Source organism: Phlebotomus papatasi, chromosome 2 (assembly GCF_024763615.1).
Source record: "Phlebotomus papatasi isolate M1 chromosome 2, Ppap_2.1, whole genome shotgun sequence".
In the NCBI taxonomy this organism is placed as follows: domain Eukaryota; kingdom Metazoa; phylum Arthropoda; class Insecta; order Diptera; family Psychodidae; genus Phlebotomus; species Phlebotomus papatasi.
The window spans coordinates 55,722,561-55,748,984 of NC_077223.1; the positions used below are offsets into that span (position 1 = coordinate 55,722,561).

The 26,424-nt window shown below is 32.1% G+C and overlaps 2 protein-coding genes across 4 annotated transcripts in view; both read left to right on the top strand.

Annotated features, from left to right (window-relative positions):
• Positions 1–6,118, top strand: part of LOC129801770 (ubiquitin carboxyl-terminal hydrolase 47) — a 32,207-nt gene extending 26,089 nt beyond the window's left edge. For both annotated transcript variants that reach the window (XM_055847081.1, XM_055847080.1), the window contains exons 6-7: positions 4,935–5,008; positions 5,087–6,118. In XM_055847081.1, coding sequence (XP_055703056.1) covers positions 4,935–5,008; positions 5,087–5,383 — 371 coding nt within the window. In that variant the 3' untranslated portion in view covers positions 5,384–6,118. The remainder of the gene's footprint in view (positions 1–4,934; positions 5,009–5,086) is intronic.
• Positions 6,119–8,110: 1,992 nt separating this feature from the next.
• Positions 8,111–26,424, top strand: part of LOC129801797 (protein rogdi) — a 163,976-nt gene continuing 145,662 nt past the window's right edge. Inside the window, exons 1-4 of one of the 2 annotated variants that reach the window (XM_055847133.1) lie at positions 8,111–9,176; positions 9,431–9,798; positions 17,963–18,083; positions 18,155–18,364. In XM_055847133.1, the coding sequence (XP_055703108.1) occupies positions 9,051–9,176; positions 9,431–9,798; positions 17,963–18,083; positions 18,155–18,364 (825 nt within the window). In that variant the 5' untranslated portion in view covers positions 8,111–9,050. Of the gene's footprint in view, positions 9,177–9,430; positions 9,799–17,962; positions 18,084–18,154; positions 20,887–26,424 lie in introns of both variants that reach the window. The other variant, XM_055847134.1, reaches the window with a different exon arrangement.

The window sequence follows — 26,424 nt, forward strand, 5'->3', positions numbered from 1 at the left end:
TGGTTTTCATCAAAAGTATCAATTTTCTGTCATCAAGTAAGGGAGACTGGGGCAAGAAGTCACAAATCGAAAAATTCAAAATTCAATATCTTCCAAGGTAAAAAAGATAGCGGCTCAATTTTTTTCTATAGATAGCCTCCATAGGGTGAAGTAACCACTTATCGTCACTTTTAGGAAAAAGTGATATAAACTTTATTATAACTTTTGACCCCTTATTATAAGATAACTCAAATTTGACACAAAGTTACTTGGATGTATTGGGTTTAGATTCGTCAAAACAAGAGTCCTCTAATTTAACACTGGACTACTTAAAAAACTAATTTTTTATAACAATGCAAAAATAACCACTTCTTCGCCACTTTTTACCACTTTTCGCCACTTTTGTAACCACTTCTCACCACCTACATGAAAAGGTCCAAACTGGTTTGTTTTAGGCAATGTTATGAAAATAATACATTCAGCGTTCGTTTTTCCTCATGATCACCTTATTATTACTCATTTTAAGTTATTTTTCTTCACTTTTGTTTGAGAAGTTCAATTATTAGAGACTACTGCAGAAAGTAAACAATGCAGATTTGACAACTGACAATCTATGAAGTGAAGTTAGCGTCGTCTATTGCAAAGCAATGGCGACAGGTGGTAAATCAATTTCACAATATTACCATTTTCCGCCATGGCTCATTTTTATATAAAAGTAATATAAAATGAAATATTAACTAACTAAATATAAATTTTATGAATTCGTCGAATGTAATTAAATGTTCAATAGACAAATTGTTTATCCAAAAACGTTAATTTTGTTCGATAAAAGTTTCATGACACTTGGCATACAGTAGACTCTCTCAAATTCGGGCATATGGGACCGAAATGTCAGCCGAATTAGACAGAAATTCGGGCGACAAACTTTTTGAAATGCAACGATTTTTTATTCATGTGCATATAAATATTGAGTTTACCCACTCATATATAACGTAAATTGCATGAAAATCCCTCAATAATGCAAAATCACATCAAAACTAAGACAAACCATGCCAAATTTGAGCATATTTGATTCATTTGATAATCATAATCAAACTTGAAAAATGACAACAAACTTTTTTCAAATGTAACCGCTGCCCGAATTAAAAAGTAATCCGATCTTAAAAGAGCCGAATTAGCGAGAGTTTATTGTATTTGGTAATAAATATTGGATTCTATTCACTTGATTAAAATATTGTTCTAAAAAATGTTCGAACACTTGAATTGAAAACAAAAAAATAGTGTTTTTGACTCTATAAATAGCAGCAGTAGAGATACAAATAATTTTACAGCTAATTTATTTCATAAATAGTGTAAAAATGCGATTTCAATATAAGTGGCGAAAAGTGAGGCACTGGCTAGAAGTGGTGATTCCACCCTAGACCTTCTTCAATGTCGTAAACTAATTTAATGAAAAACTAAGTTTTTGTTGAAAAACAAAATTGATAGGGGAGACTGGGGCAAAGTAACAAATTGAAAAATTCAAAATTTAATATCCTCCAAGGTAAAAAGATAGAGGCTCAAATTTTTTCTATAGATAGCCTCCATAGACCTTCTTCAATGTCGTAAGTTTCTTAGAATTCGAACAAGGAATTTAGAAAATAAAAAAATATCGAAATTTTTAGCCCTATTTTTGAAATATTTTCCTTGCAGAAGATAACAATTATTACCTACTTATTTTCCAAAATTGATGCACTGGTGAATATTTTCTAAATAATTTGGATTTTTGAATACAAATCCGCTATCTATTTTAGAATTTCACAAAAGTTCTTTTCTCCAGAAATCTTTTTATTAAAAATGGCCACTTGGGGTAAAAAGTAACAAAAAAGCGAAGCAATTTCTGATGTCTCATGGCGAAAAGAATCGTCATTATCATGTCTCGCCGCTTATTGTTTGCATTCGTCAAACGATTTGCAATCTTTAGTGTTTTTTTTTCTAAAATAGCTTGAAAAGCGCTTTTCTCGTTTTCTCACCTTTCTCGCAGAGAAAACGGTGTTTTACGAAGGTGTAGATGAATAAATTTTCTATTGAAATATGTATACTCTAGGTATTTTTTTTCTAATTTACGGAAGCCCGTAATGAAGCGAATCAAAATATGATAATACCCAATGTCTGGTACTATTTGCCCCAGCATTTTTGAGAATAGTCACAAAATTACCTTCCGTGTAAACAGACGGAATTCCCACGAAATATTACATTCCGGATGGAAATTCCCTGTCATGCCTGTCATCAAATGAACTGTCAAATTTTTACCATTTGCTTTATGCGCCTCTGGTGGAGTTCAAGCGCAACACAAAAATGCTCCGAAGATTTGAATTTCAAATTGTGTTTTTTTCCGAATATAAATAACGGAATGTATGTACTTTATTTTATTAAAATAGCTCTATTATATTACGTGTTGTCTTTTACACTTAATTATTAATATGACAAAGTCTCTGGAACAATGCAGCAAATTAGCTATAGATTTATTGTTCTAAATCTAAAGTGCTGATACTTTCAAATAATGAGCTGCAGATAGATTGTTCCTGTTATTTTTTGTCTTATTTCAAAGTAATATTTTATAGCCGAAAATTTAATTTCTAGGGTTTCCGGCTATAACTCCTTTTAGTGAACTTCGACAGCTCTTACTATTCTTTAAATTCCTTTTCTAAATTATTATATTCTTTACATTTTTTAATAATGGGATCTAGTGAAAAAGATATGTTTTGAATCTGCCTTTCCAATTATTAAAACCATTTCTGAAGTATTATTGATGAATATTTAATTCAATCCAAAACACTAATATTTTCAAAATTATTATATTATTATTATTCAGTTTTAAATTTGCTTTTAAATAATTTTTTTGATCACTATAGTAGATTTTACAAGTTTTTTCATATCTTACTTGCTCAAAAACACCCCAAATAAAATTTTCGGAATTTTCCGGAATCTATCTCGAGTGAGATAGCTTTTTCCCATTTTGGGCATTATTGCAGTTGATTTTCAATGAATTTGATCAAATTGCGATACAAAATGTTACTTTTTTAAAATTATTTTGGTTAAGATATTTAATATTTCATCTCAATATTATTTGAATTTTAGAAGAATACCTCAAAATAAGTCCCTGGAGCGCATAAAATAAATTTTTAAATAGAACTTCGCAATATTATAGAGGAGTTTTATGTATATAAAAGATAAAAATGGATATATGAAGCAGAAACATATAAGTTGGCGTATCTTATGATAGTTTTTATAAAATAATTGTGATTCTAGTTTCAATTACAGCTTCTGGACTAGAATTTTGTATGTTGCTTGTTTTTTTAAGAAATATTTTCAATACCGATCGCATTTTCAGACAATCTTGCTGAGTATTTTGTCTGAAAGTAAAGTATAGGGATATTACATCCTGCAAAAAACATCCTTGATGAATAATTCAATGATTCCCGATGGTTTAGAGATGAAAAACCATTTCACAAAATTGGACATTTCTCTCTCCAACGGAAAATCACCATTTGAAAGTCAAAATATTTGGACGCGTTCGGGCAGTTTCTTGCACTTTTGCAGAGGGCGCTAGTATAGCAAATTTACCACAAGCTCGTGGGAATTCTGCCTGTTTACACGGTTAGAAATTGGCTCGATAAACGTATTTCCTTACAAAATAGAGGAACATTACTTTCACAAAGTTGTAGAGCGGTAAATTTCCTATAAAACTATGCTAATTAGAAATTTTTGAAGCGCTGGAGTAGCTTGGAAAAAATAAAATAGGGTAAGTGTGCCAAATTTCGGCATAGTTGCATATAAGCACCGAAGCCCTAAGTTTGAAATGCAATAATTTTAATTCATATTGATATTTTTTGTTACTCCCTTTTCGGGAGGGTTGTGTGGAACCTTAAAGACTAGTTTATCATCTTTGTTTTCTTTAAATCACTTCCTAAAGTATTGAAAAATTAATAAAAAATATGGACATTGCTGTGGGTGGGTAGTATTCCGGCCACTTTGAGTGAAATACCGGCCACCTTATTTGTGACCACCTTTTGTGATGCAGCGGATAGAAAATTTTAAAACGTCAAACGGAACGAGTTTAATATTTAGTTTAATACGTTTATATGACCCACAAGCCCAGAGATCTTCCGTGTAATTTGTCCTGAAGACCTGAAGAGTAGCATCTTAAATTTACGCGCAGATTACCGTAGCAATTCCTGAACTCTTCCAAGGCCTTTTCCACATCATCATTTTCATAGAAGCGAAGGTTTTTTCTCTGAATATTGTAGAACTCAGAAATTGAAGAAAAAAAACACAAAATGAATAAGAAATTTAGGAGAGCAAAAGATGTTGCCGGAATAGGCAACACTACCTCACCGGAGAGACGCTCACAAAGTATGTACTTTTTTACGTGAAATACAGGATCCAGCTGGGAAATTTCACCCGAAATTTAAAGATTGATTCACTATTTACATAAACAGAAACAATATTTAAAGAAAACTAATCAATTTTCATGAAAAACACCGAAGGAAAACCTTCTGAACATCACCACAAATCACAAGACTGCTAGAAACACAATCGATCTGTCACATTTTTTGTAAGACTTTTTCCACACTGAGTTTTTACAACGCAATTTAAATTCAAAATATAACCTAAAATTTAACGGTCTTTGTGTTAATACATCCCTACATACTCTAAAAAGAATAAATATTTAAAATCAAAATGAATTCATTGATTATTCGAAGATTTACATACATAATTTTAATTAATTTATTTCCATGGACGAAATTACACTCAAAGTGGCCGAAATTAGAAGCTGGCCGAAATTTGGCACACTTCCCCTATACGTTTTGTGACTTTTTGCCCCAGTCTTCCCTAATGTTTTCTGAAACAAAAAAATTCTTTCTGGTGATTAACGTAAAATATTTTCATTTTTTTTTTATTATGTCGTACAGAAAATAGCGGTGATCTGAGAAAGGTGATTTCGGATCTGTCCAAAATTCCCTTCGAAGATGTGGAATATGACAAGGTAGGACAATTTATTTATTAGACCTAAAAGTCTCTTTAAAAACGGCTATTTCTATGAATTTTGTAAATTTTTGCATAGGTTTCTGGCGCCTTCCCACGTAACTCAATCCACCTGATGAATATGAATTCTGTCTTGGATTGGACCAAGGCACCCATTGAATTTGAGATGTGGTCAACGACTGATGGCCATATCTTTTACTATCGCGATGCCAATGAGAAATTGAAGGAGGTGACTGCTGAGGAGAGGAAACAACTGGCGGCCAAGTCATACATGAAGTCTGACCAATTCACCTCAAGTGGATCAACATATTCGCCGCGTCGTGAGAAAGCCCTCAAGATCTATTTGGATCACTCGCCCAAGAAACTGAGTGACTAGCCATTCAAATACCCGCCAAATCGCCATCCTAAAAAACTGTCTCCCACTTTGGGTGTTTCTGCTCTCTGCATTTCGCTCGTTGGAAGAGAAAGTGACGCAACTTTGGGAGCAGAACACCCTCATCATCAAGCTGCTGCTGTCCCGTTTTTCGGTGATGTTTCTCGTGCAGTGTCCCGTGCTGTTATTTTCCTCAGCAATTTGGCACGTTTTGTTTGGTTTTCGTGTCTAAAGGACATTTTATGTGCGAAAAATAACCGTGCTAAGGCCTCAAAAAAGAAAAAAAATCACAGTGACTAGAAAATGGACACAAATTACACATAAAAACAAAAATTAAAAAAAAATACTGAGATATTGCAAAAAATTGCTAGACAACAAAAAAATGAATTAGTGCATAAAAAATCAACATAATTTTATTATGTAAAATGAAATTTATTTAACTCAATTATTATCATATTTTCTTCTCAACGAACATTAAAAAAAAATATCATGAAATATCAAGAGAGTGAGTGAGATTATGAAGAGATAAATTGTCACGTGCAGTGAGAAAGTAAATTGTCTTTGTGCTATTCTGCCAATTTCTTTCTGTTAAGGTTATTCTTTTTCACATTTTAAAGGAAGGAAAATTCTTTGTTATCTTTTGAAGGAAATAAGTTAATGCCTCCATTGGATGTTCATGTAATTCGCTATTTAAATGAAAACAACAATATTGAGAAAAATAAAATTTTACAAGTATCATCACTGTTATCTTGCTGCTTCCTATCTTATCTTCCTTGAGGACCTTAGCATGAAGTACCTGAGGGGTATGTACACTTCCTAACGAAGATTTTTGAACAGCATCAAATTGTCTGTAAAGAGCGTCCCTTATAAATGAGCCCAATTCTTGAATTGCATTACCGTCGTTGCGGGTGACTTAGCATTCTGCTGTTCGTGAGACTTTCATTAATTCTACACTGAGAGAAATCTGAAAAAGTTAAAATAACATTCCAGAAATGTTAATTTTACCCTGCATTATTGATCCGAAATCGGTGTAAATATTATGCTTTTAAGGTGTGTTATGGGTTAAAGTTACCCTTCTTTCATGTTGATTTTACCCTTAAAAAGGTGTAAAATTAACATTAAAAAATGTTGTTTTACACCTAAAAAGTGTTAAAGTTACGAGGAAAAAAGTTAATCGCACCCTCTTTTTTTCAGTGTATTGATAGTCTTCGCCGATCTGGTCTACCATGTCAAAGTATGTAGGGATATGTTATGTACTAAGTAAGGTACAATGATCCTCAAAAGGATTCTTGTAGTGTAAGTAATAAACTCAAATGAAATGCTAATATAGGTATTTTGTCAAAAAACTGCTCCGTGAAAAAGTTATCTGAAGCTGCTATTCCAAAATCGATTTCAAAGTAGTAAATTGCCCAAATCTATTCTAAATTTATCTGGCTAGAATAATCCACTTCGATTTTCTTCATTATTTTTATTAAAATACTTTTTTCACTATTATTTTTCTAAGAACGCAAGATTTATGTTATAAAATAGCATATAATGGTCGTTCTAAAGCGTTATTATAGAAGTATTTGGCTAAAAATTATCCAATTCTTTGAGAACTTAAGATAAAACGACTGAGATCTACAATACGGTATGGTCGCCATCTTGATTTGACGTTTCTGTCCGCCATTTTGAATAACTGTCAAAACAAAAATCTCATCCGATTGAGCTGAAATTTTAGTATGTTCTAGCTGATGTCAAGGCCTTTTCAGAACATATATAAAATACGACGTAGGTCAAGCGATTGTCTGGATACTGGGGCTCCAAGTTCAAAATTTTAACATTTTCATGAATACAAGGGGCGAGTTTTTATCGAAACCATCAGAAAAAAGACAGCGCTAACGTTAGGAGATGAGATCTAACAAACAAACAAAAAGAAAAGTAATGTTTTTGTTTATAACAGCATATTCTTTGAGGATCTGCAAAACTGTTTTTGAAAAGGTGAAAAAATAAAAATATATATATATATAAATACACATTTCGTTTATTTATTTTTTAATTATGTGAGAGAAAATAAATATATAAAATAAAAGTCTCAACCATATTTAATGGTTACTGAGGCATTTCGTTTAGGTTTCAAAATTCAGGATTAGAAAATAAAGATCGCCAAAATGTGAATATTTCAAAATTTTAAACTTTCAGCCTCTATATTTAGGTAATTGCTTAATCTAAGTCGGAACAATCATACATTTTTAAAACGTATTTACATGAGCTATAACATACTAAAATTTCAGCCCATTGGGACAAGTTTTAAGTTTTGACAGTTATACAAAATGGCGGACAGAAACGTCAAATCAAGATGGCGACCACATCATCTTGTGGATCTCGTGCATCTTACCCTTATATGTGAAGATCTTTATTGTCGTTTTTTATCAGAAATTGTGGATGTAGAGTGTACAGAGTGTAGACTGTAGAGCTAATTCTAGTGTTTTCAAAATTCGTCAGATCAGCTACATCTAAATTTATTTGACGTTAATGGCCTCTACGGCGTCTACACATGGGAAAAATTTTTGTCAAAAATTTCATTTTTGACAGAAATTTGACGTTTCTACCTACAGCCACTACAAGGAATTTTCTTCAAAAAAAAGCAATTTTTGACGAAATTTGTTCCTAATGTGTAGAAGCCTTATTTAGTCGAAATTACGTTTCAAGAAGCGGCATTGAAATTATTTCTCGTCTAATTCACTGATTACAAAGGCAATTAAAATCGAATATTTAAAATCAATAAAAATGCATAATTCTGAATTTTAACCCATTCTGACCGCAAAATTTACATTGCAGTCCAGTTTCTTTTTTGAATAATGAATATTTGAATAACTTTAGAATGGTAGGGTTTCCTAGAAAAGCTATGCAAGTGCAAGCCAGTGTGAGGAGGCATTGATCTTGGGGCAGACTTAGATAAGGTGGCAGAATCAAATTCAAGATCTTACTTTGGAGCGCCTTGAGATCGAACGCGAATATTTTCCTGAATTGGCGGAAGATGGACAGGCGTGGACTGCTAAACTGAATGTTATGGGCCTGCGTTTCCAATAGAAGAGTTATAAGCGGTTGAAAATTATGATGATAGTAATTTCATAACTTTTAAAATTAAGTACAATAAGTGCTTAAAAGCATTTTGTTTTTCTATGCCAAAGACATTGGAATGTTTTAGCTCGTATTGTATGAAAGAAAGTATTTTTCATGAATTTTATTATTTACAGTATCAGCAATGGCTTATTGTGCAAAATCGATAAATTTTTAATCACCCAATAATAACTGATATAAGCTACCATTAAAATCACGTAGCTTTAACATCACATAAATTGCTCATTAATTTATCCGCAAAAGAATGGTCGGCAAATCAGCTGACAATTCTTTATCGTTGGTTGCCTTATCACGTAAATTTACTATCAAATATTCAACTATAATTAAAATCCATGTTTGTATTCTTATGCAACCCAGTGTAATCTTATCAAGAGAGTTTAACCATTTATTGAAACCGTGACTATTCAATCACCTTCAGTCTCTGTGTGACCACAGACCAAGTAGCAGCTCTGTATTATATTCAGTGTTACAAAAAAGTGAAAAATTTAGTAAAGTCAAGTTTTTAATTATTCTTTTTGAGAATTGGCGCGCAAAATCCCGCCAAAAAATGAGCAATTGGTATTATGGCGGACCTCCTCAGGCTCGCCGAGGCGCCCTCTCAAATTCACTACTGAAACGTCGTAAACGTAGAAAAATGGCCGCCGAGACGGAGAAGGAAGAAGCACAAAACCTTGTAAGTTCAGAAATTATTTATTTTTTATGTGATTCTTTGGCCCTATTAACACAAGTTTCCAAAAAATTGCTACATCAATATACCGTGTAGCATTTTGTATTAAAAAATCAAGTTCCGGACAGAGAACACAGCTAAAAATAATGCTAAATGAAGTGTGCCAAAGTTTTTCGATGTTTTCCCCTTAAACAAAAAATCGAATATTTTCGTGGGCGAACTTTACTGTAAGAAATTATTCAATTTTTTTTTCTTTCCAGCAAATAGAATTTGAATGGATTCTACACGAGGAGGTACATGCAGTGCTAAAGCAATTGCACTCAATCCTTGTGGAATGTGCCAGGCGGTTTCCTGTGCCCTTATATGACAATGAGGGCAAGAAGCAGGACAAGTTCGTGCTAACAGTGCCTCAGGATCAGCTGAAGTGCGTGGTGACACTCACGGGAGATGCTATCACGCACGCAGACATCAGCTTCAAGGTACAGAGGCAGCAGCAGAGTCATCAGAATCAACGGACGAGCATTAATCAGGACTCTCCATGGAAACTGCAACAGGTCCAGGATGCAGCTAATCACCTTCAGCAAGCTATCAATCACATTGACAACGTTGATGATAGTTACACATTCAAGTGAGTGGACAATAATTTGACTTTAGGTTTCCCTAGAATTATTTTTTCGGTAAAACTGAAGTGAGAAGACCCTTTAAGCGACTAAAGCGACTAAAGGAAAGGAACGATAGCACCCCTTTTAGACAGAAATAAGTACCTTTAATTTAAATAATAGGGAGAAGTGGGGCACCTTTGAAAGTGAGGAACCTTTGAGATTGGGATTTTTCAATTTCTTTGTGCAACTAAATTATATTACGATAAGGCTCAATTTTATTTAAAAATATGTGAAAAATCCCAATTTCAAATTACCCCACTTTCAAGGGTGCCCCACTTCCCCCTATAGTTTATAAGAATGAAATAACATGAAAAACTGTTAAGATGGTTAAGATACTCCAGCAGGAATCAAAATTTTACTTTTTTTGGAAACACTTAGGGTAAGTGTGCCAAATTCCGGCCAGCTTGCAATTTCGGCCACCTTTTTTGTTCCTCGAGTTTCCATGAATTTTTAGATTTTACGTTCTCTAGAGATTATATAATGCAAAAGAATAACAAAAAAATGTAGCTTCGACAAACGAGATGACGTGAAAAAGGCATTGGAAGAATTTCTGAAGGGCAAGAATCTATGAGAATTAAGGTGGCCGAAATAGGGCACCAAAGCTATGTCTATATTTTTATTCATTTTAAAATGTATTAAGAATGATTTTAAAGTAAATAAAAACGGTAAACTCTTTACAAGGTTCCAAGCCACACTCTTTAAGAAGAAAGAATAAAAAAATTAATTTGTAATTAAAATATTACATTTCAAACTTGAGACTTTGACGCTTGCATGCAACTATGCCGAAATTTGGCACACTTACCCTAGATATCTCTTGGAATTAAATCCAAAGTTATTAAGCAGGACTCCTGAAATATATTAAAATTATTCTTCAGAAAATAACACGTCAGTCGAAAAATTGTCGTGTAAGTTAATGGAATTCAAGTAAAAAACAAAATAAAATGTTTGACATTTTTCTTTATTTAAACATTTTGTGTTTTCAAGTTTAAACTTGGTTAAAGTATTTAATATTCAAATTTTCTTTTTATCTCTTAAGAATCTTCTGGGTTATCTAACTTGTGAGACTAGAAAAGAACAAACAAATGGATTATTAATTGTGCTAAAAGTCTGTGTATTCGTCGGATTCGCAGTTTAATGCTAATTAAATATTTGATCATAAGAACAATAGTTAAGTAATATTTCTGGGAGCTCGAACATATACTCTCGCTCTTGCATACTTACATGGCTTACATGAGTATGAGTAAATTTGGTAAATTTTAACCCTTTAACGACGAGACACTTTTTACGGACTGAAAATCAATAATAAAAATTAAAGTGAGAAACATATAATCAATAATAAGTCTTACATCTAACCTTGCAAAGTCAAACAGAGTCTGATTCGGTGTATTTTGTGCTTCTATGAACGATAGGGACAAAATTAGCCCAAAAATTTAAGTAATTTTTCTGACAATACCAATGAATAATATTTTTCGCTTTAATGAAAAATATTACGTATGGGTATTTTAGTTTTTATTGCCAAAAGGGTTTTGCTTAAAAAAAATTGGAAGTTTAAAAAATAAATAAAATCAATTATGAATTTGAGAATTTAAAAATTTGCCATTTTTTAGCTTAAATATTTACTACATAGAAAATAGCTAGAGACTTGCGAAAAATATTCTAGATTCCTGCGACCTTCTATTTTACAATTATGTACAGACATAAGAAAAAAATAACTTAAGGTAGTCAGGAAAAATTATTTTCTTTATGGGACACCGGTGTTCCAATCGTCCTTAAATGGTTAAATAGATTCGAAATTTTATTAATAGAAATATTTTTCCAATTTATTGTGTTTATTTTATTAACACCCATTTCAAATTTTTACATTGAATTAAAATTTTGACGTGGTTGTCTAATAGCAACTAAACTTTGAAAAATAAACTGAAAATGGGTGAGATTACTTCTCTTTATTAAAGCCTTTGGTATATTTGTCATTGAAGAATTTTAAATAGATTGAATAGCGGTAATTATACGAAAGTCAGTAAAATCTAATTTTTAAAATATAATTAAAAATGACAAATTAATTAAATTCTTTGTGATATTTTTAAGATGCCGTGTAAAAACAAAACCTAAAGAGAGAAATTTATGACTCCGGAGAATCCGACACTTCATTTAGATCAGTAAAATTCAGTGAAATTAAAATTACAGTCCCCTTCTTTCTGAATAAACTCTTTTTTTTTTATTAGGGGTCCATCTGGAAGATGATTGCCTCGGAATAAACGTTTTGTCTGAGACTTTTTCACGGTCAAAATCGGATAAAACTAGATCGAAAAAGCAAGATAGTCGCAAAACATTTGAGAAGGAAAAAGATAAGAAATTTGATTTCATGATTATTTAAAAAGCGTACAAGAACCATTAACACTGAAATTGAAAAGGATGATAAGGCCTTCTTTTTTCAAAAATGATCGAACTCGTAACTTAGATGCTATGCCCCATAATTACTTCAACATCATTTATTTAATTACTTCGAAAATGTGTTTTTCACTGAGCTTTTCCATGTTTACTGGTTCATGACCAATTTTAACTATTAATAGTTCTCAAGATTTTCCAAAAATAGTTTAGAAGTAATAAATGAATTTAATTCGAGCTTCAGACCTTTAAACGTAGGGTAAGTGTGCCAAATTTCGGCATAGTTGCATGCAAGCGCCAAAGTCTCAAGTTTGAAATGTAATATTTTAAATACAAATTGATTTTTTTAATTCTTTCTTCTGAAAGAGTGTTGCTTGGAACCTTGTAAAGAGTTTACCGTTTTTATTTACTTTAAAATCATTTTTAATACATTTTAAAATGAATAAAAATATAGACATAGCTTTGGTTCCCTATTTCGGCCACCTTAATTCTCATAGTTTTCCTTGCCCTTCGGGAATTCTTCCAATATCTTTTTCACGTCATCTCGTTTGTCGAAGCTACATTTTTTGTTATTATTTTGCATTGTATAATCTCTAGAGTACGTAAGATCTAAAAGTTCATGAAAATTCGAGGAACAAAATATGTGGCCGAAATTGCAAGCTGGCCGGAATTTGGCACACTTACCCTATTCAACTTTTAAAACGTATCCAAAAATGACAATCAATGATAAACTCAGTTAAGCTTATGGTAACTGGGATTCTCTTCAGACGATGTGCATTCAATTTGGGGTGCTTGCAACTCGGAGTGCTTGACACAGGTGACCCAAAAGTAAAAACTAAGTTTTCGGACTAGTTAGAGGACAAAATAACTTCCTATAGTCAAAAAAAAAATTGTTTTTGATTTTGGGGCACCGGGACCGGACCGGTGTTCCACTCATCCTTAAATCGAGTTTAATTGGTACGACGTGGTTCAAAAATCAAACCACAATCAAATTTTCACGCATTCCGCGTTGCAAGCACCCCGAGTTGATCATTAAAAATTCTCAGTTACCAAAATTTTTTTGGGTTTTCTTTCTGGAATTGTCTCTTTGAAATAGTTTGAATATAAATTAGAAAATCATGCATGATTTATATGGCTGTTTGTCTGTCTGCCTCTCTGTCCGCTCGGCTGTCATCAGACCTAGAGACCATACGGTTAGAGAAAGGATTTGGAACCATCGCTCCCGCCCCCCGTCATCAGTCGATCCAATGACCGTTGAAATGCCTCTCATTTTTCCCCCTAATTCCCACTCTAATTTGTGCTATCGATCAGCAACTTCTGATAGGGTAAGTGTGCCAAATTTCGGCATAGTTGCATATAAGCACTGAAGTCTTAAGTTTGAAATGCAATAATTTTAATTCATATTGATATTTTTTGTTCCTTCCTTTTCGGGAAGGTTGTGTGGAACCTTGAAAACTAGTTTATCATCTTTGCTTTCTTTAAATTACTTCCTAAAATGTTGAAAAATTAATAATAATATGGACATTGCTTTGGGTAGTATTCCGGCCACTTTGAGTGAAATACCGGCCACCTTTTTCTGACCACCTTTTGTGACCTAACGGATAAAAAATTTGAAAACGTCAAGCGCAACGAGTTTAATATTCAGTTTAATACGATTTAATGACCCACAAGCCTTGAGATCTTCTGCGTATTTTGTCCTGAAGACCTGAAAAGTAATTAATTTATTTCCATGGCCGTAATTACACTCGAATTGGCCGAAATTTGGCACACTTCCCCTATTTAAACTGCTTTTTCTTTGAGTTCGGGCAGTAAAAAAAATCGTTTTTTAAACAACATATTGAAACACGAGCAATAATTGAAGAAATTTGAAAGGTGTACATCTGTGAAATTTTAAACCAAAATATCAAGGATTTGGATGGGCTAGAATGTTCTATATAATATTGCCGTAGAACTTGATCTCATCGATTACTCAGAAGCCGAGATATTCGAGGTTGTTTGTTTCTGAACTCGTTTTTTCACCCAGAACGACCCAAGTGTTCATTTGGTGAACTTCAACTATGTCAAAGAATTGTTGTATTTTGTGAGACTTTCCATTTACAACCCCATTTTATGCGTCTTGGTCGAGTAGAAATAGTCAAATTAGAATCTTATTGGTATTAAAGCGTTATTATGGGAAAAATCAATTTTTTCACAATTAAACAACAAAATCCAACAGATCGCATTATCTGATCAAAAAATGATGTATGGACGAAATGTAGACACAAATATCTTCTACAATTATGTCGAAGTAGTCATGAAAATCGGTTCAGCGACAATCGAGATAATTGAGGTTATGTGATAAAGAAAATTGGTTTTTCGACTGTGGTGCTCCTGGTGTTGGTCCCACGTAGTTGAAATGTTTTAGAAAGTTGTAGAATTTGGTGAGATCTTTCGTTTAAGACATCACTCATCAAAATCGGTCAAATAGAACCGGAGATATGATTTTTTAAATTTCGTGAACTTGACCCCTCATATCTCCGGTTCTATTATAACCACAGCGAGCCCACGCCACTTTTTGGAAACGTCCTAGACTGGACTACAACACTTGAAAATTTGATTAACTTGCATAAAGGATTTTTTGAGAAAAATGAGCCCGATCGATGCCATAGGGGCGGAGCCATTGAGAAAACAAAAAATGGGGGTATTCAAAATGGCGGAAGGAGGGGTTGGGGGTGGGGGGTTAATGCACCAAGTTGCAATTTTCACCCGATATATAACCTTTGCCGAAAACCGCAAGTCGATATCTCTTTTGTTTTAGGAGCTATTAAGCTCCAAAGAGCGGCCGGCCGGCCGATCGGGAACGTAACTTAGCCACCCATATATTCGTGATCAGGAAGTGATGAAACACATTTTGGCCAAATTTGAGCTCGATCGGACGACATGAAATTTTGGTAGGATTATAGTAAGTGAGATTATTAAGAATCTCACCTAATAGAAGAATTAATAATTTAGGATATTGCAGAAATATAAGAATCAAATATGATGACTACTTCAGTCGCACTATAGGGGAGACCGGAGCAAAATTAGCCAGTAAATAATACTTTTGTTTGCTTATAATTTGTGAAAAATCTGTTTCAATTAGACTGATAAATATTTAAATGAATAAAAAGGGAATTAATTACTCTGAATGAATAGTAGTTTGCTTAATATTCTTTCTAAGTAAAAAAATTGTAATATCCCACTACCTAGTTATAGTCTTATGAAAGGATCGTTGGATCCAAAAGACAGGAAATAAACTGAAATCTAAATCTAGTACTATACGTGTCTAATCTGCCCCAGTCTCTTCTACATGTACTTCTGAATAGCATTGAATAAACGAGCAGTATTCAATAAACTATTTGACTTTTGGTCAGCAAAAAATTCTAAATGATCAATGTAAAAATAAAAAATGGTCATTAATAAATAAAAAAGTGGAGTAAAAAGTTAAAAATGTGCAGTAGGGGAGACTGGGGCAAAAAGTCACAAATCGAAAAATTCAAAATTCAATATCTTCCAAGGTAAAAAAGATAGCGGGTCAATTTTTTTTCTGTAGATAGCCTCCATATGCCTTCTTTAATATCGTAAGTTTCTTAGAATTCGAACAAGGAATTTAGAAAATAAAAAATATCGAAATTTTTAGCCCTATTTTTGAAATATTTGCCTTGCGGAAGATAACAATTATTACCTACTTATTTTCCAAAATTGATGCACTGGTGAATATTTTCTAAATAATTTCGATTCTTTGAATACGAATCCGCTATCTATTTTAGAATTTCACAAAAGTTCTTTTCTCCAAAAATCCTTTTATTAAAAATGGCCACTTGGGGTAAGAAGTAACAAAAAAGCGAAGCAATTTCTAATGTCTCACGTCGAAAAGAAACGTCATTATCATGTCTCGCCGCTTGTTGTTTGCATTGGTCAAACAATTTGCAGTCTTTTGTGAGTTTTTTTCTAAAATAGCTTGAAAAGCGCTTTCCTCGTTTTCTCACTTTTCTCGCAGAGAAAACGGTGTTTTACAAAGGTGTAGATAGATGAATAAATTTTCTATGAAAACATGTCCTCTAGGTATGTTTTAAATTTACGGAAGCCCGTAATGAAGCGAATCAAAATATGATAATACCCCATATGTCTGATACAATTTGCCCCAGCATTTTTGAGAATATTAACAAAATTACCTTTTAGAAATTGGCTCGATACACGTATTTCCTTGCAAAATAGAGGAAAATTACTTTCAGAAAGTTGTAGAGCGGTAAATTTCCTATAAAACTGTGCTAATTAGAAATTTTTGAAGCGCTCGATTAGCTTGTAAAAAAATAAAATATCCGTTTTGTGACTTTTTGCCCCAGTCTCCCCTAAAAAAATAAAAAAAGAGCAGCAGGGGAAAGTGGTCTGCCTTTGAATGCGGCAGCCTTTAAATGTTTCAATATTTCTCTTATTTCTCAAACCAAAAATTCTATTTTGTGATCTATAGTGTTAATACTATATTAACTATTTTATATTAACTGCGATTAACAAAATGGAATTTTAGCATTGGGAAATAAGAGAAAAATTGAAGCATTCAAAGGCTGCCGCATTCAAAGGCAGGCCACTTTCCCCTATTTTATTAAAAACGGTCAGTAAAAAGTGAAATATGATCAACAAAAAGTAACAAGTGATCAGCAAAAAATAAAACATGATCAGTAACAAGTAAAAGATGATCAGTAAAAAATTAAAAGTGATCAGTAAAAATGAAAAATTGGTCAGTTGAAAATTAAAAATGTGCCGTAAAAATATCCAATTTGGTCGGTAGAAAATTAAAAATGAGTAGTAAAAAATTTAAAAAAATGAGTAGTAAAAAATTGTTGATCGATTTGAATATTTCTACTGCTTATTTTTTGCATTTTGCTGATCACTTTTAATTTTTCACTGACAAAATTTTAGTTTTTACTGCTCATTTTTAATTTTTTGCTGATCACTTTTAACTTTTTACTGCTTATTTATGCTTACTGGGGATCTCAGTGGCGCAATAGGCAAGACCGTTGGCTCTTGGGCGGATCGATCCCCGGCTTGACTCACGATTAATAATACGATTAATGAATTACGATTAATAATTATAATAATAACTGCTTATTTATTTTATCCTTTTCTAAATCGATTAAGAAAAATTTGAATTAATTGAAAACGGTTTTGAATCCCCAACAAAACTATAATTCCTCCAATTGGTTGTAATTCGAATAAATTTATCCGAATTTTAATTGTATTATAGTTACACCTCTCATCCAAGTCAATCTATAAATTTGGGAAAAAAACTGCGGAAATACTCAAACACAAAAACAAAATGGTTTTCCCGATAAATGAGACGACTGCTAAAGAAGTTTATTAAATGTGAGACAATTAAGTTAAATTTATTTTGGGGTATAGAATAGTTCTGTAAAAAATCCAGGAGTTATATTATTCTCTTTTTGACGTTCAATTCAAACCAATTCTAACAATGGAATATTAATAGAACGAAGAGGACAATAGAGGGAGCAATGGAAGCTCGCACTATTATAAGTAAATATAAAGTAATTATTTCCCATCAAAATCGATATTTATTGACCTCAATAGCTTCTCAGCTGTTAGTGATTAAATCATAGTTCATGTTCATATCAAACATACCAATTTGTTATTAACGAGTCCAATTTCGCACTTTTCGTACTTCTAATGAATAGTAATTAACCATTTGGTCTCATTCAACATCCTGTATAGGACATCGGATGAAGTTCTCCATGTCTTGGGAAATATTTTAGGCGCTCTTCAGCGCGGTAGAACGAGTCTCGTGATCCCAAAGAAAAAATCCATTGATGAATTGATGAAGAGTAGAAATATGGTAAGTTCCCCCACTACGATAAAATTTGTAGTTTTCCACTTAACAAAAAAAAAACCACATGAACTTTTCAGAAATCCCTGTCGCCTAATCTTCCGGAAGATCTCGCAATTAGTTTCTATCTCCAGAGCCACAAGCTTATCTTTGCTGTGTATCAGCTAACCAATATCCAGGGTACCATGAAGTTCGATTCGTATCAGGGCGAGTGTTCGGTACCATGGCTCAATGAGGTCCTTGTTCTCTTCACAGTATCTCTTCAGCTCTGTCAACAACTCAAAGACAAGGTAAGTCACTCAACAATTCCAATTATTTTGATTTTGTGAGCAATTAATTCGAGGGAGAATGAATTGGTGTTTATTGTTGCGAATAAAGTGGATGCGGTGTCGAGAAGAATAAACAGTTTTAGAGAGAGAGTAATATTTATGTGAAGAAGAATTATACTCCATTTCAAACAATTCTCTTTTAGAGACAATTTATTGATAAAGTATTGTTGACAGCTAATTTATTTAGAAATTGTTTAGCTGTGAGAAATGAATGACTATTTTTGTGATAATGGTTAATAGAAAAATTGAGTAGATTGGATGAATTGGCATTGATATTTTATGAACATTAAAATATGTCAGAAAATGATGGATTTATCGCTTATTTTTTGGCAGCTATAGATATGATTTGATTGCAACATAAGGGCTTAAAAATCATAAAGATTTGTTAGTTAGAAACCGTAGACTCTCTCACAATCGGGCATATGAGGCAAAATGTCATCCAAATTATCGAGAGATTTGGGCATAAAAATCATTGTAAATTCCACAAAAAGCGCTCAAATATAAAGAATCACGATAAAACAAGAGGAACTACAGCGAATTTGAAGAAATTTGCTTTAAAATCAAACGTGAAAATTGTCAACAAAATTTTGCGCCCGATTGAAAAAGAGCCGATTGAGCGAGAGTCTACTGTACACTGAGAAAAAAAGAGGGTGCGATTAACTTTTTTTCCTCATAACTTTAACACTTTTTAGGTGTAAAAATATAGCAACATTTTTTAATGTTAATTTTACACCTTTTTAAATGTAAAATTAACATGAAAAAGAGTAACTTTAACCCCTAATACACCTAAAAAGGGTAATATTTACACCGATTTCGAATCAAATACTGCAGGGTAAAATTAACATTTCTGGAATGTTATTTTAACTTTTTCGGATTTCTCTCACTCAGTGTAGGAGAAATTAATTTACAAAATTGAAAGCATTCTCTAAGAGAAGAGAAAAGAAGAGAGCAATACTATAAAAACTCGATTTGACTTGGTTACTGATTTCTAAGGACCTCAATAGACTCGAGCTAATCCTCGAGAATATCAAACCTGTACAATTTGGCAATAAATTTAAACACAAATTTACATTGATGGTTTAGGATCATCGTTTAGAAGTCATTTCCATAAATTTTCTTTACCTAATCCGTTACTGCCAAATTTTAAAAACTAAATATCCTGGAGACATTCAGGAATGTCTGAGACATTCAGAATTTGGGTTTTGAGAAAAAATACATGCTTCAGTTTTGCGTCTCCTGTGATTTCTAACCTTTGATAACCTTTCATATTTTTTACAGATCATTTTTGACATTTACAGACAGATTATGATTTTTGTTTCGAAAGTACGTCTGTCTGGCCAGCATTGTTTTCTATAATAGAAATGTATCTAAAGTCAAAATGATAAAAAAAAAAATTGACTTATGCCGGCTTCAGACTGGAGGTTTAGCCCAGTTCCCGAAAGTCTCAAAAATCTAAATAACAAGCAATTTTATTGAGTTTTCAAAATCTAATAAATCATTTTCCCTTGTAATCCAATCCTAAACAACAATTTTCTAAAAAAATCCTGCCTGATTAGGAATTAGGGGAGTTAAGCCAGATGGCTAAGTCTTAGGTCTGAAGCCCGCCTTACGATTTTTCAGTTAAGAGGTTACGTTTGTCTTGCAGACTCAAAAAAACAGTAGGGGAGACTGGGGCAAAAAGTAACAAAACGGATATTTTATTTTTTACAAGCTACCCTAGCGCCCCAGAAATTTCTAATTAGTGCAGTTTTATAGGAAATTTACTCCTCTATAACTTTGTGAAAGTAATTTTCCTCTATTTTGTAAGGAAATACATTTATAACGAGCTGTTTTCTAAAAGGTACTTTTGTGACCATTCTCAAAAATTCTGGGCAAATAGTACCAGGCATGGGATATTATCACATTTTGATTTGCTTTATTACAAGCTTTCGAAAATTAAAAAAAAAATAGCTAGGTGACATATTTTCATAGGAAATTTATTCCTCTACACCATTTTAAAACACAATTTTCTCTATCTGAACGAGAAAAGCGCTTTTCAAGCTATTTAAAAAAAAACACACACACAAGGGACTGCTAATCGTTTGACCCGTCTGACCAATGCAAAAATGACATTTCTTCTCGCCGTGAGACTTTAGAAATTGCTTCAGTCTTTGTTACTTTTTGCTCCATATCTTTTGTTACTTTTTACCCCAAGTGGTAATTTTTAATAAAAGGATTTCTGGAGAAAAAAATCTTTGTAAAATTCTAGAACAGATAGTGGTTTCGTATTCAAAGAATTCAAATCATTTAGGAAATATTTATCAGTGTATTAATTTTGGAAAATAAGTGGGTCAAAATTGATATCTGTTGTAAGGAAAACATTTTAAAAATACGGCTAAAAATTTCAATATTTTTTCTTTTCTGAATTCCTTTTTCGAATTCTAAGAAACTTACGACTTTGAAGAAGGTCTATGGAGGCCAAAACCTTGTTGAGTTGCTCCTGAGTGCAGGATTTGTTCTTATTCCTGGGCTTTTCTCCTTTCACATCTAAAACAATAAGAAAATCTCTCCGAAAAACATCATATTTCCGGGGTTTCCTATTGAAGCATTTGCAGACACTTCAGAAAAACCCTTTTTGTTCACGAAATAGGTAATTATTTAATTTGAAAACTTCACGTACCCTTAGCAATAAAGATTAGGCACTTAATTTAACTAAAATTAACCAGAAATATGACATAAATGTTAAACAAAAGGAATAAACAACAGTCACCTCATTGTGTTTTTCATTGGAAAACATGGTCGATCGATGAAAAGTTCGATGGTGGAAAGGTATACTTTTAATTTTTCTGAGAAATTAACAAATTAAAATTTCTGAATATGAACGGATTTTCGCTTTATTTGGAGCAAAATTAACTAAATAATGAAACTGTGGTATAGAAAATATATAAATATAATAATTTAGTACTGAATTTGTCATGAAAACAATGATGTTTCCATTTGGAGTAGCGAAAAATTTCCATTTAGAGCAGGTTTTGAATTAGCTTAATTTACCCTAAGCATTGATATGAAAATGTGGTAAATGTTACAGGGGGAGGTGGGGCTACTTTGAACTGTGAGGCTACATTGTTATACGCTTTTTTCTCATATTTTTAAAGGAAACTTAAATGAAAGGGTTTTAAGATGAGATTGGAGATGTGATTTTTGAGTCAACCTTTTTTAAAACTCATCTTTTAAATTAAAGGGTTCTAACTGCATTTTTTTGCATTTGCATTCGTTGCAAATAACGCATCATGATGTGTTAACATAAAAAAGGTGCAATTACAAAGGAAAAATATTCAATTGATATTTTTTTAAGCTCATCCAGGCAAGTTCCCAAAACCGTTTTTACAAAAACTTGTGTTCCAAAAAATAGTTCCGTCAAAGAAATTCATTTACCAAATTGCCAAATTTGAATGGTGTGATAACTTGCAGAATAAACATTTTTTTATACAAATAACTAATGTAAAATATGGATAACTAAAACTACCGATAGAACGTAAACTATAAACATATTGTAACAACAATCAATATTGCCCTACGATCCCTTAATGTTTTCTTTCCATTTCTCAAAGTCTTGTGAGCATTTAAAGATTTCTTTGTAATAAAATCCCTTATTTTAAAACATTGAATATTCTGTCTATTGGCTTTTATAAAGTCTTTGGTGTGAAAATAAAACTTTGCCATTGACAATTTGATTTTCTGTTATTGTAAAATATCGATTATTTTTTCCCTGGAATACTTATATAGTTTCGACACAGATTTTTCATGGTAATTTCTCATCATCAAATAAATATTCATGATATTTTCTGATAAATATTTATGAAACAAAGTGCAAAATAGCTGAATATCATTGCATATATACTTCAACATTTATTTCTACGTTGGGGATAGTTAATTTAAAATTGGAACACTCAATGTGACTCCTATACTAAATTCTTAATGATGGTAATTTTCTCTCTTTTAACTTTTCTGAGTGTGTTTTGCAATAGAACTGTTTGAGACATTTGCGTCAATACACAGCATTCGACTATATTGATTGGAAGTGGTCTCTCTACTCAATTGTTCTTCACCTGATAGTGAAACCTGATGGGTAGATAGGTATGAGTCAGAAAGCCAAATTGATACGGAATTGACAGAATAGAAGTGGAAAAGTGTGGAAAAAAACTCACTGCTGAAACTCAATTGTTACAGTTTATAAAAAAAGAAGCAAATCCAATAAATATTTAGATATTTTACGATAGAATAATCCTGATGATCTTCAATTTGTTTGTCAGAATTCTATTTGTCATTGTTTTGTTTTTTTTTCTGGGCAGAAATTAATATTATATCGGGTGGTCTCATTTAAAAATTACGTGATTGGCATTGCATATTGGAAGTCAATCGTTGTTCAATTATTCAAATGACAATATTTGACTTGAATGGCTTTACAAAATGTTTCGCTCTCGCAATGGATACCACAGAGACAGAAAGTAAAAAAAAAACAGACACACGAGAATTATGTATGTTGGAAAGGAATTTTTTTCCTGTCTGGGAAAAATGAGATAAAAGAGAGAATATGATGAAAAATTCAGAAGAAAATGTGTGTAATTGGATATTTGATTCTTTCTTGTTTTTTTTCCACTGGTTTTGTTTGCCGGAAAAATGACAAGAACAATCACGTGAAGAATATTGATGCGAGAGAGAGCACGTGAAAGAGCGAATTATCTAATGTCAATATTATTTGAGTGTCTTATGACTTTTCTGTACAATAAGAAAACACGGTGGAGATAGAGTTTATACACAAAAAAATCGTCATGTGCTTGTAAAGTCTAGAAAAAGTCATTAACTTTTGTTGATATGGACTTGATGGTACAAGGGGTTAGGTAAATGTTAATAAACTTTGCCGACATTAGAATTTCTACTGTAATATTCTTAATATAGAAGAATAATCCTTTATTTCAAGTTTAATTCTTGTTACATCTTGGAGTTTGAGCTGAAAGATTTTTAAAACAAATAAAATTGGCATAGAGTAAGTGTGCCAAATTCCGGCCAGCTTGCAATTTCGGCCACCTTTTTTGTTCCTCAAATTTCCATGAACTTTTAGATTTTTCGTACTCTTGAGATTATACTATGCAAAAGAATAACAAAAAATGTAGCTTCGACAAACGAGATGACGTGAAAAGATATTGGAAGAATTCCCGAAGGGCAAGGAACTATGAGAATTAAGGTTGCCGAAATAGAGCACCAAAGCTATGTCTATATTTTTATTCATTTTAAAATGTATTAAAAATGATTTTAGAGTAAATAAAGACGGTAAACTCTTTACAAGGTTCCAAGCAACACTCTTTAGGAAGAAAGAATAAAAAATCAATTTAAATTTAAAATAATACATTTCAGACTTGAGACTTTAACGCTTGCATGCAACTATGCCGAAATTTGGCTCACTTACCCTAAAGGAAAATAGTTTGAGATATCACAAAAATTGTAATATCATGTTCTCATCTCACTCTGGCAGGCTAATCTTATATTTTGGTATAATTCTAATCTTGTTTTTCCTTGCTGAAATTATAAGTCAAGCGGTATGAGATATTAATTTTAGATTTTCGGTAACCCCTTCATAAGCCGGTGTTATTTAATGGCATTTGTTTTTAATCAAATCAGCGTTTAATGCTTTATCCATATGTAATTAAATATTACATATGAATTGTAATTTATAATATTTATTATATGTAGTTTTAAAGATTTATATTGTCACATTCATCTCTGTTGTATATAAAATTTAATTATTTCATAACAAGCTATTTTGTGCATCATTACACAAAATCAGCATTAAATGTTTTATTTGTTTATAAACATAATTTGCAGGTAACGCAAATTTTATATGTGAAAATTCTATCACTTACGAGAGTGCTGAAAATTATCATATTTATTAAATTAAATTGTTATATTAGTGTTTTATATTTAGAGCAGAAAAATCACTGGTGATGTGCTCACAGTCGAAAAATTTGATTCTCAAAAAGTGTCTTAGCTAAAAAGTAAATAGCTTTCTATTTACACAAAATATCATTTATATTTAAGGAATTAAATAAGAATTTCTATTTACTAAACATCCGCGCAAAAAAAAACACAGAAAGAAATTGTCAAAGGAGTTACTATTATGAATTATGAATCGGATTGTTATGGATATGGACTATTATGGATTATGAATCGATTTGATAAAAGAAGAGTAGTGTTTTGAACCTCATTGCTTTGGTTTTCTGCATAACATAGTGAAGACTATGTTGACACTCGAGACATTTCGAAATTCGAAGAAGAAATATTTTAGCCATATATTTATCTTAGGCTAATTTATATGACCGAAAGGTATTTGCCATTCGTAATTTAATTTGAGCCCTAATATAATATCGAAATTATCATTATTTCTGTTTTTTTTTGCAAAAGAGTAGAATTGTATCCTTTTTAATTAAAATAAACACATTTTTTTGAACAAAGATGACAGGGGAACAACTCAAATAAATTCTTCCCCTAAGAAACCGTGACGTGTCTTTCATGGCCATTTATTTAAATAAAATATTATTAAATCGGTGATTTTTAAAATTGATTTTTGAAAAAAACAAAAATGGGTTTCAAGATACAAAGAAATCGTGCATTCACAGCCGGAGAGAAGACATTCGAAGATTGCTTGCAAAATCTACAGAAAAGACATTTTTGTATTTCAAGGTCTCAAGTCTCGAGTGTCAACATGTGTCAGTCATCATTTTTATGTGGGGAAGATGAAAGTAAGGTGGCTTGTAATATGCCTCTTCAATTATTAAAACCCTTCAGAATCACTGAGTAACTTAATTGATATCTTACTACGGTAGCAACAGTAAGAAATAGTAAAAAAAATGTTTTTTTAATAAATTTTTATAACCTTGTAGAAATTAATTGTATGAAAATTCGAAATTTTACTTAACTTTTTCGAACATCCACGACATTCGGTGCAAAAACTCTTGCTTGGCAGAGCGTCCCAGATTTGCGGAATCCTCGAACTCACGAGATAGACCTATCCGTGAATTATGTTTTTACATGTTTTTTTTTTGGGTGTATACCGGATTATTACCGATTAAATTCATTTACAATTTGAAAAACAATTTCGAATTAGAACCTTGTCTAAGAAGTAATATATTTACGCGCAAATAAAACGGGATAATCGAAAAAAAGCAATTACGATTACTTAACCGATTAATAAAAATTGATATATAAATTTAATCGATAAGAAAAGTCCAGATCTTTTCAAAAAATCCAAATTTAACTAAATCAGTTAAAAAATGAGCCCTCCAAACCTTTGACCTTCTATATTATCAAATGACGAATTTCCCAATTATAGGTATGCTTGGGCGAAATGTTCACCTGAACTACCTCTAAAAAATATCTGAAAATCATTGAAAAAGCTTGGGTCAATTTTGAGAAAAACCAAAAAAACATGGTGTTAGAGGGATTGGAGGGGGAATAGAAGAAAAAGAAAAAAAAGATCGTCCGAAATAATGTTCACTTATGGGGGGTCATCGAAGACCGGAAGTCGATATCTCTTATCGTTTGACCTCTATTTCGGGAATAAACTTAAGGTCAAGTTAAAAAATAATTTCCAAAAAAATGGTTCAATTTATTAGTATTTCAGCAATTCATGACCGATAAAGACTGAATGCAGCTGGGTTCGAAATTTCAATATCGATCCAAAAAAAAATCAAATTTAACCAAATCGGTTAAAAAATAGGCCCTCCAAAATGATTGACGTTTGACCTTCAATAATTCAAAATGGTTATTTTTCCGGTTTAAGGTAAGTATGTTTAAATACCTCTAAAACATATTCAAAAACAAAAGATATCTATAGTGTTGTTTTCTAAATAAATTAAAAAACATATTTTGTTGGGGTTTAAGGGGGTTGGGGAGGGGAAAAGAAAAACACATTTGAAGATAATTTTTTTATTGGGGGTCTCCGAAGATCGGAAGTTGATATCTTTTACCGTTTAAGATCCAGAGCG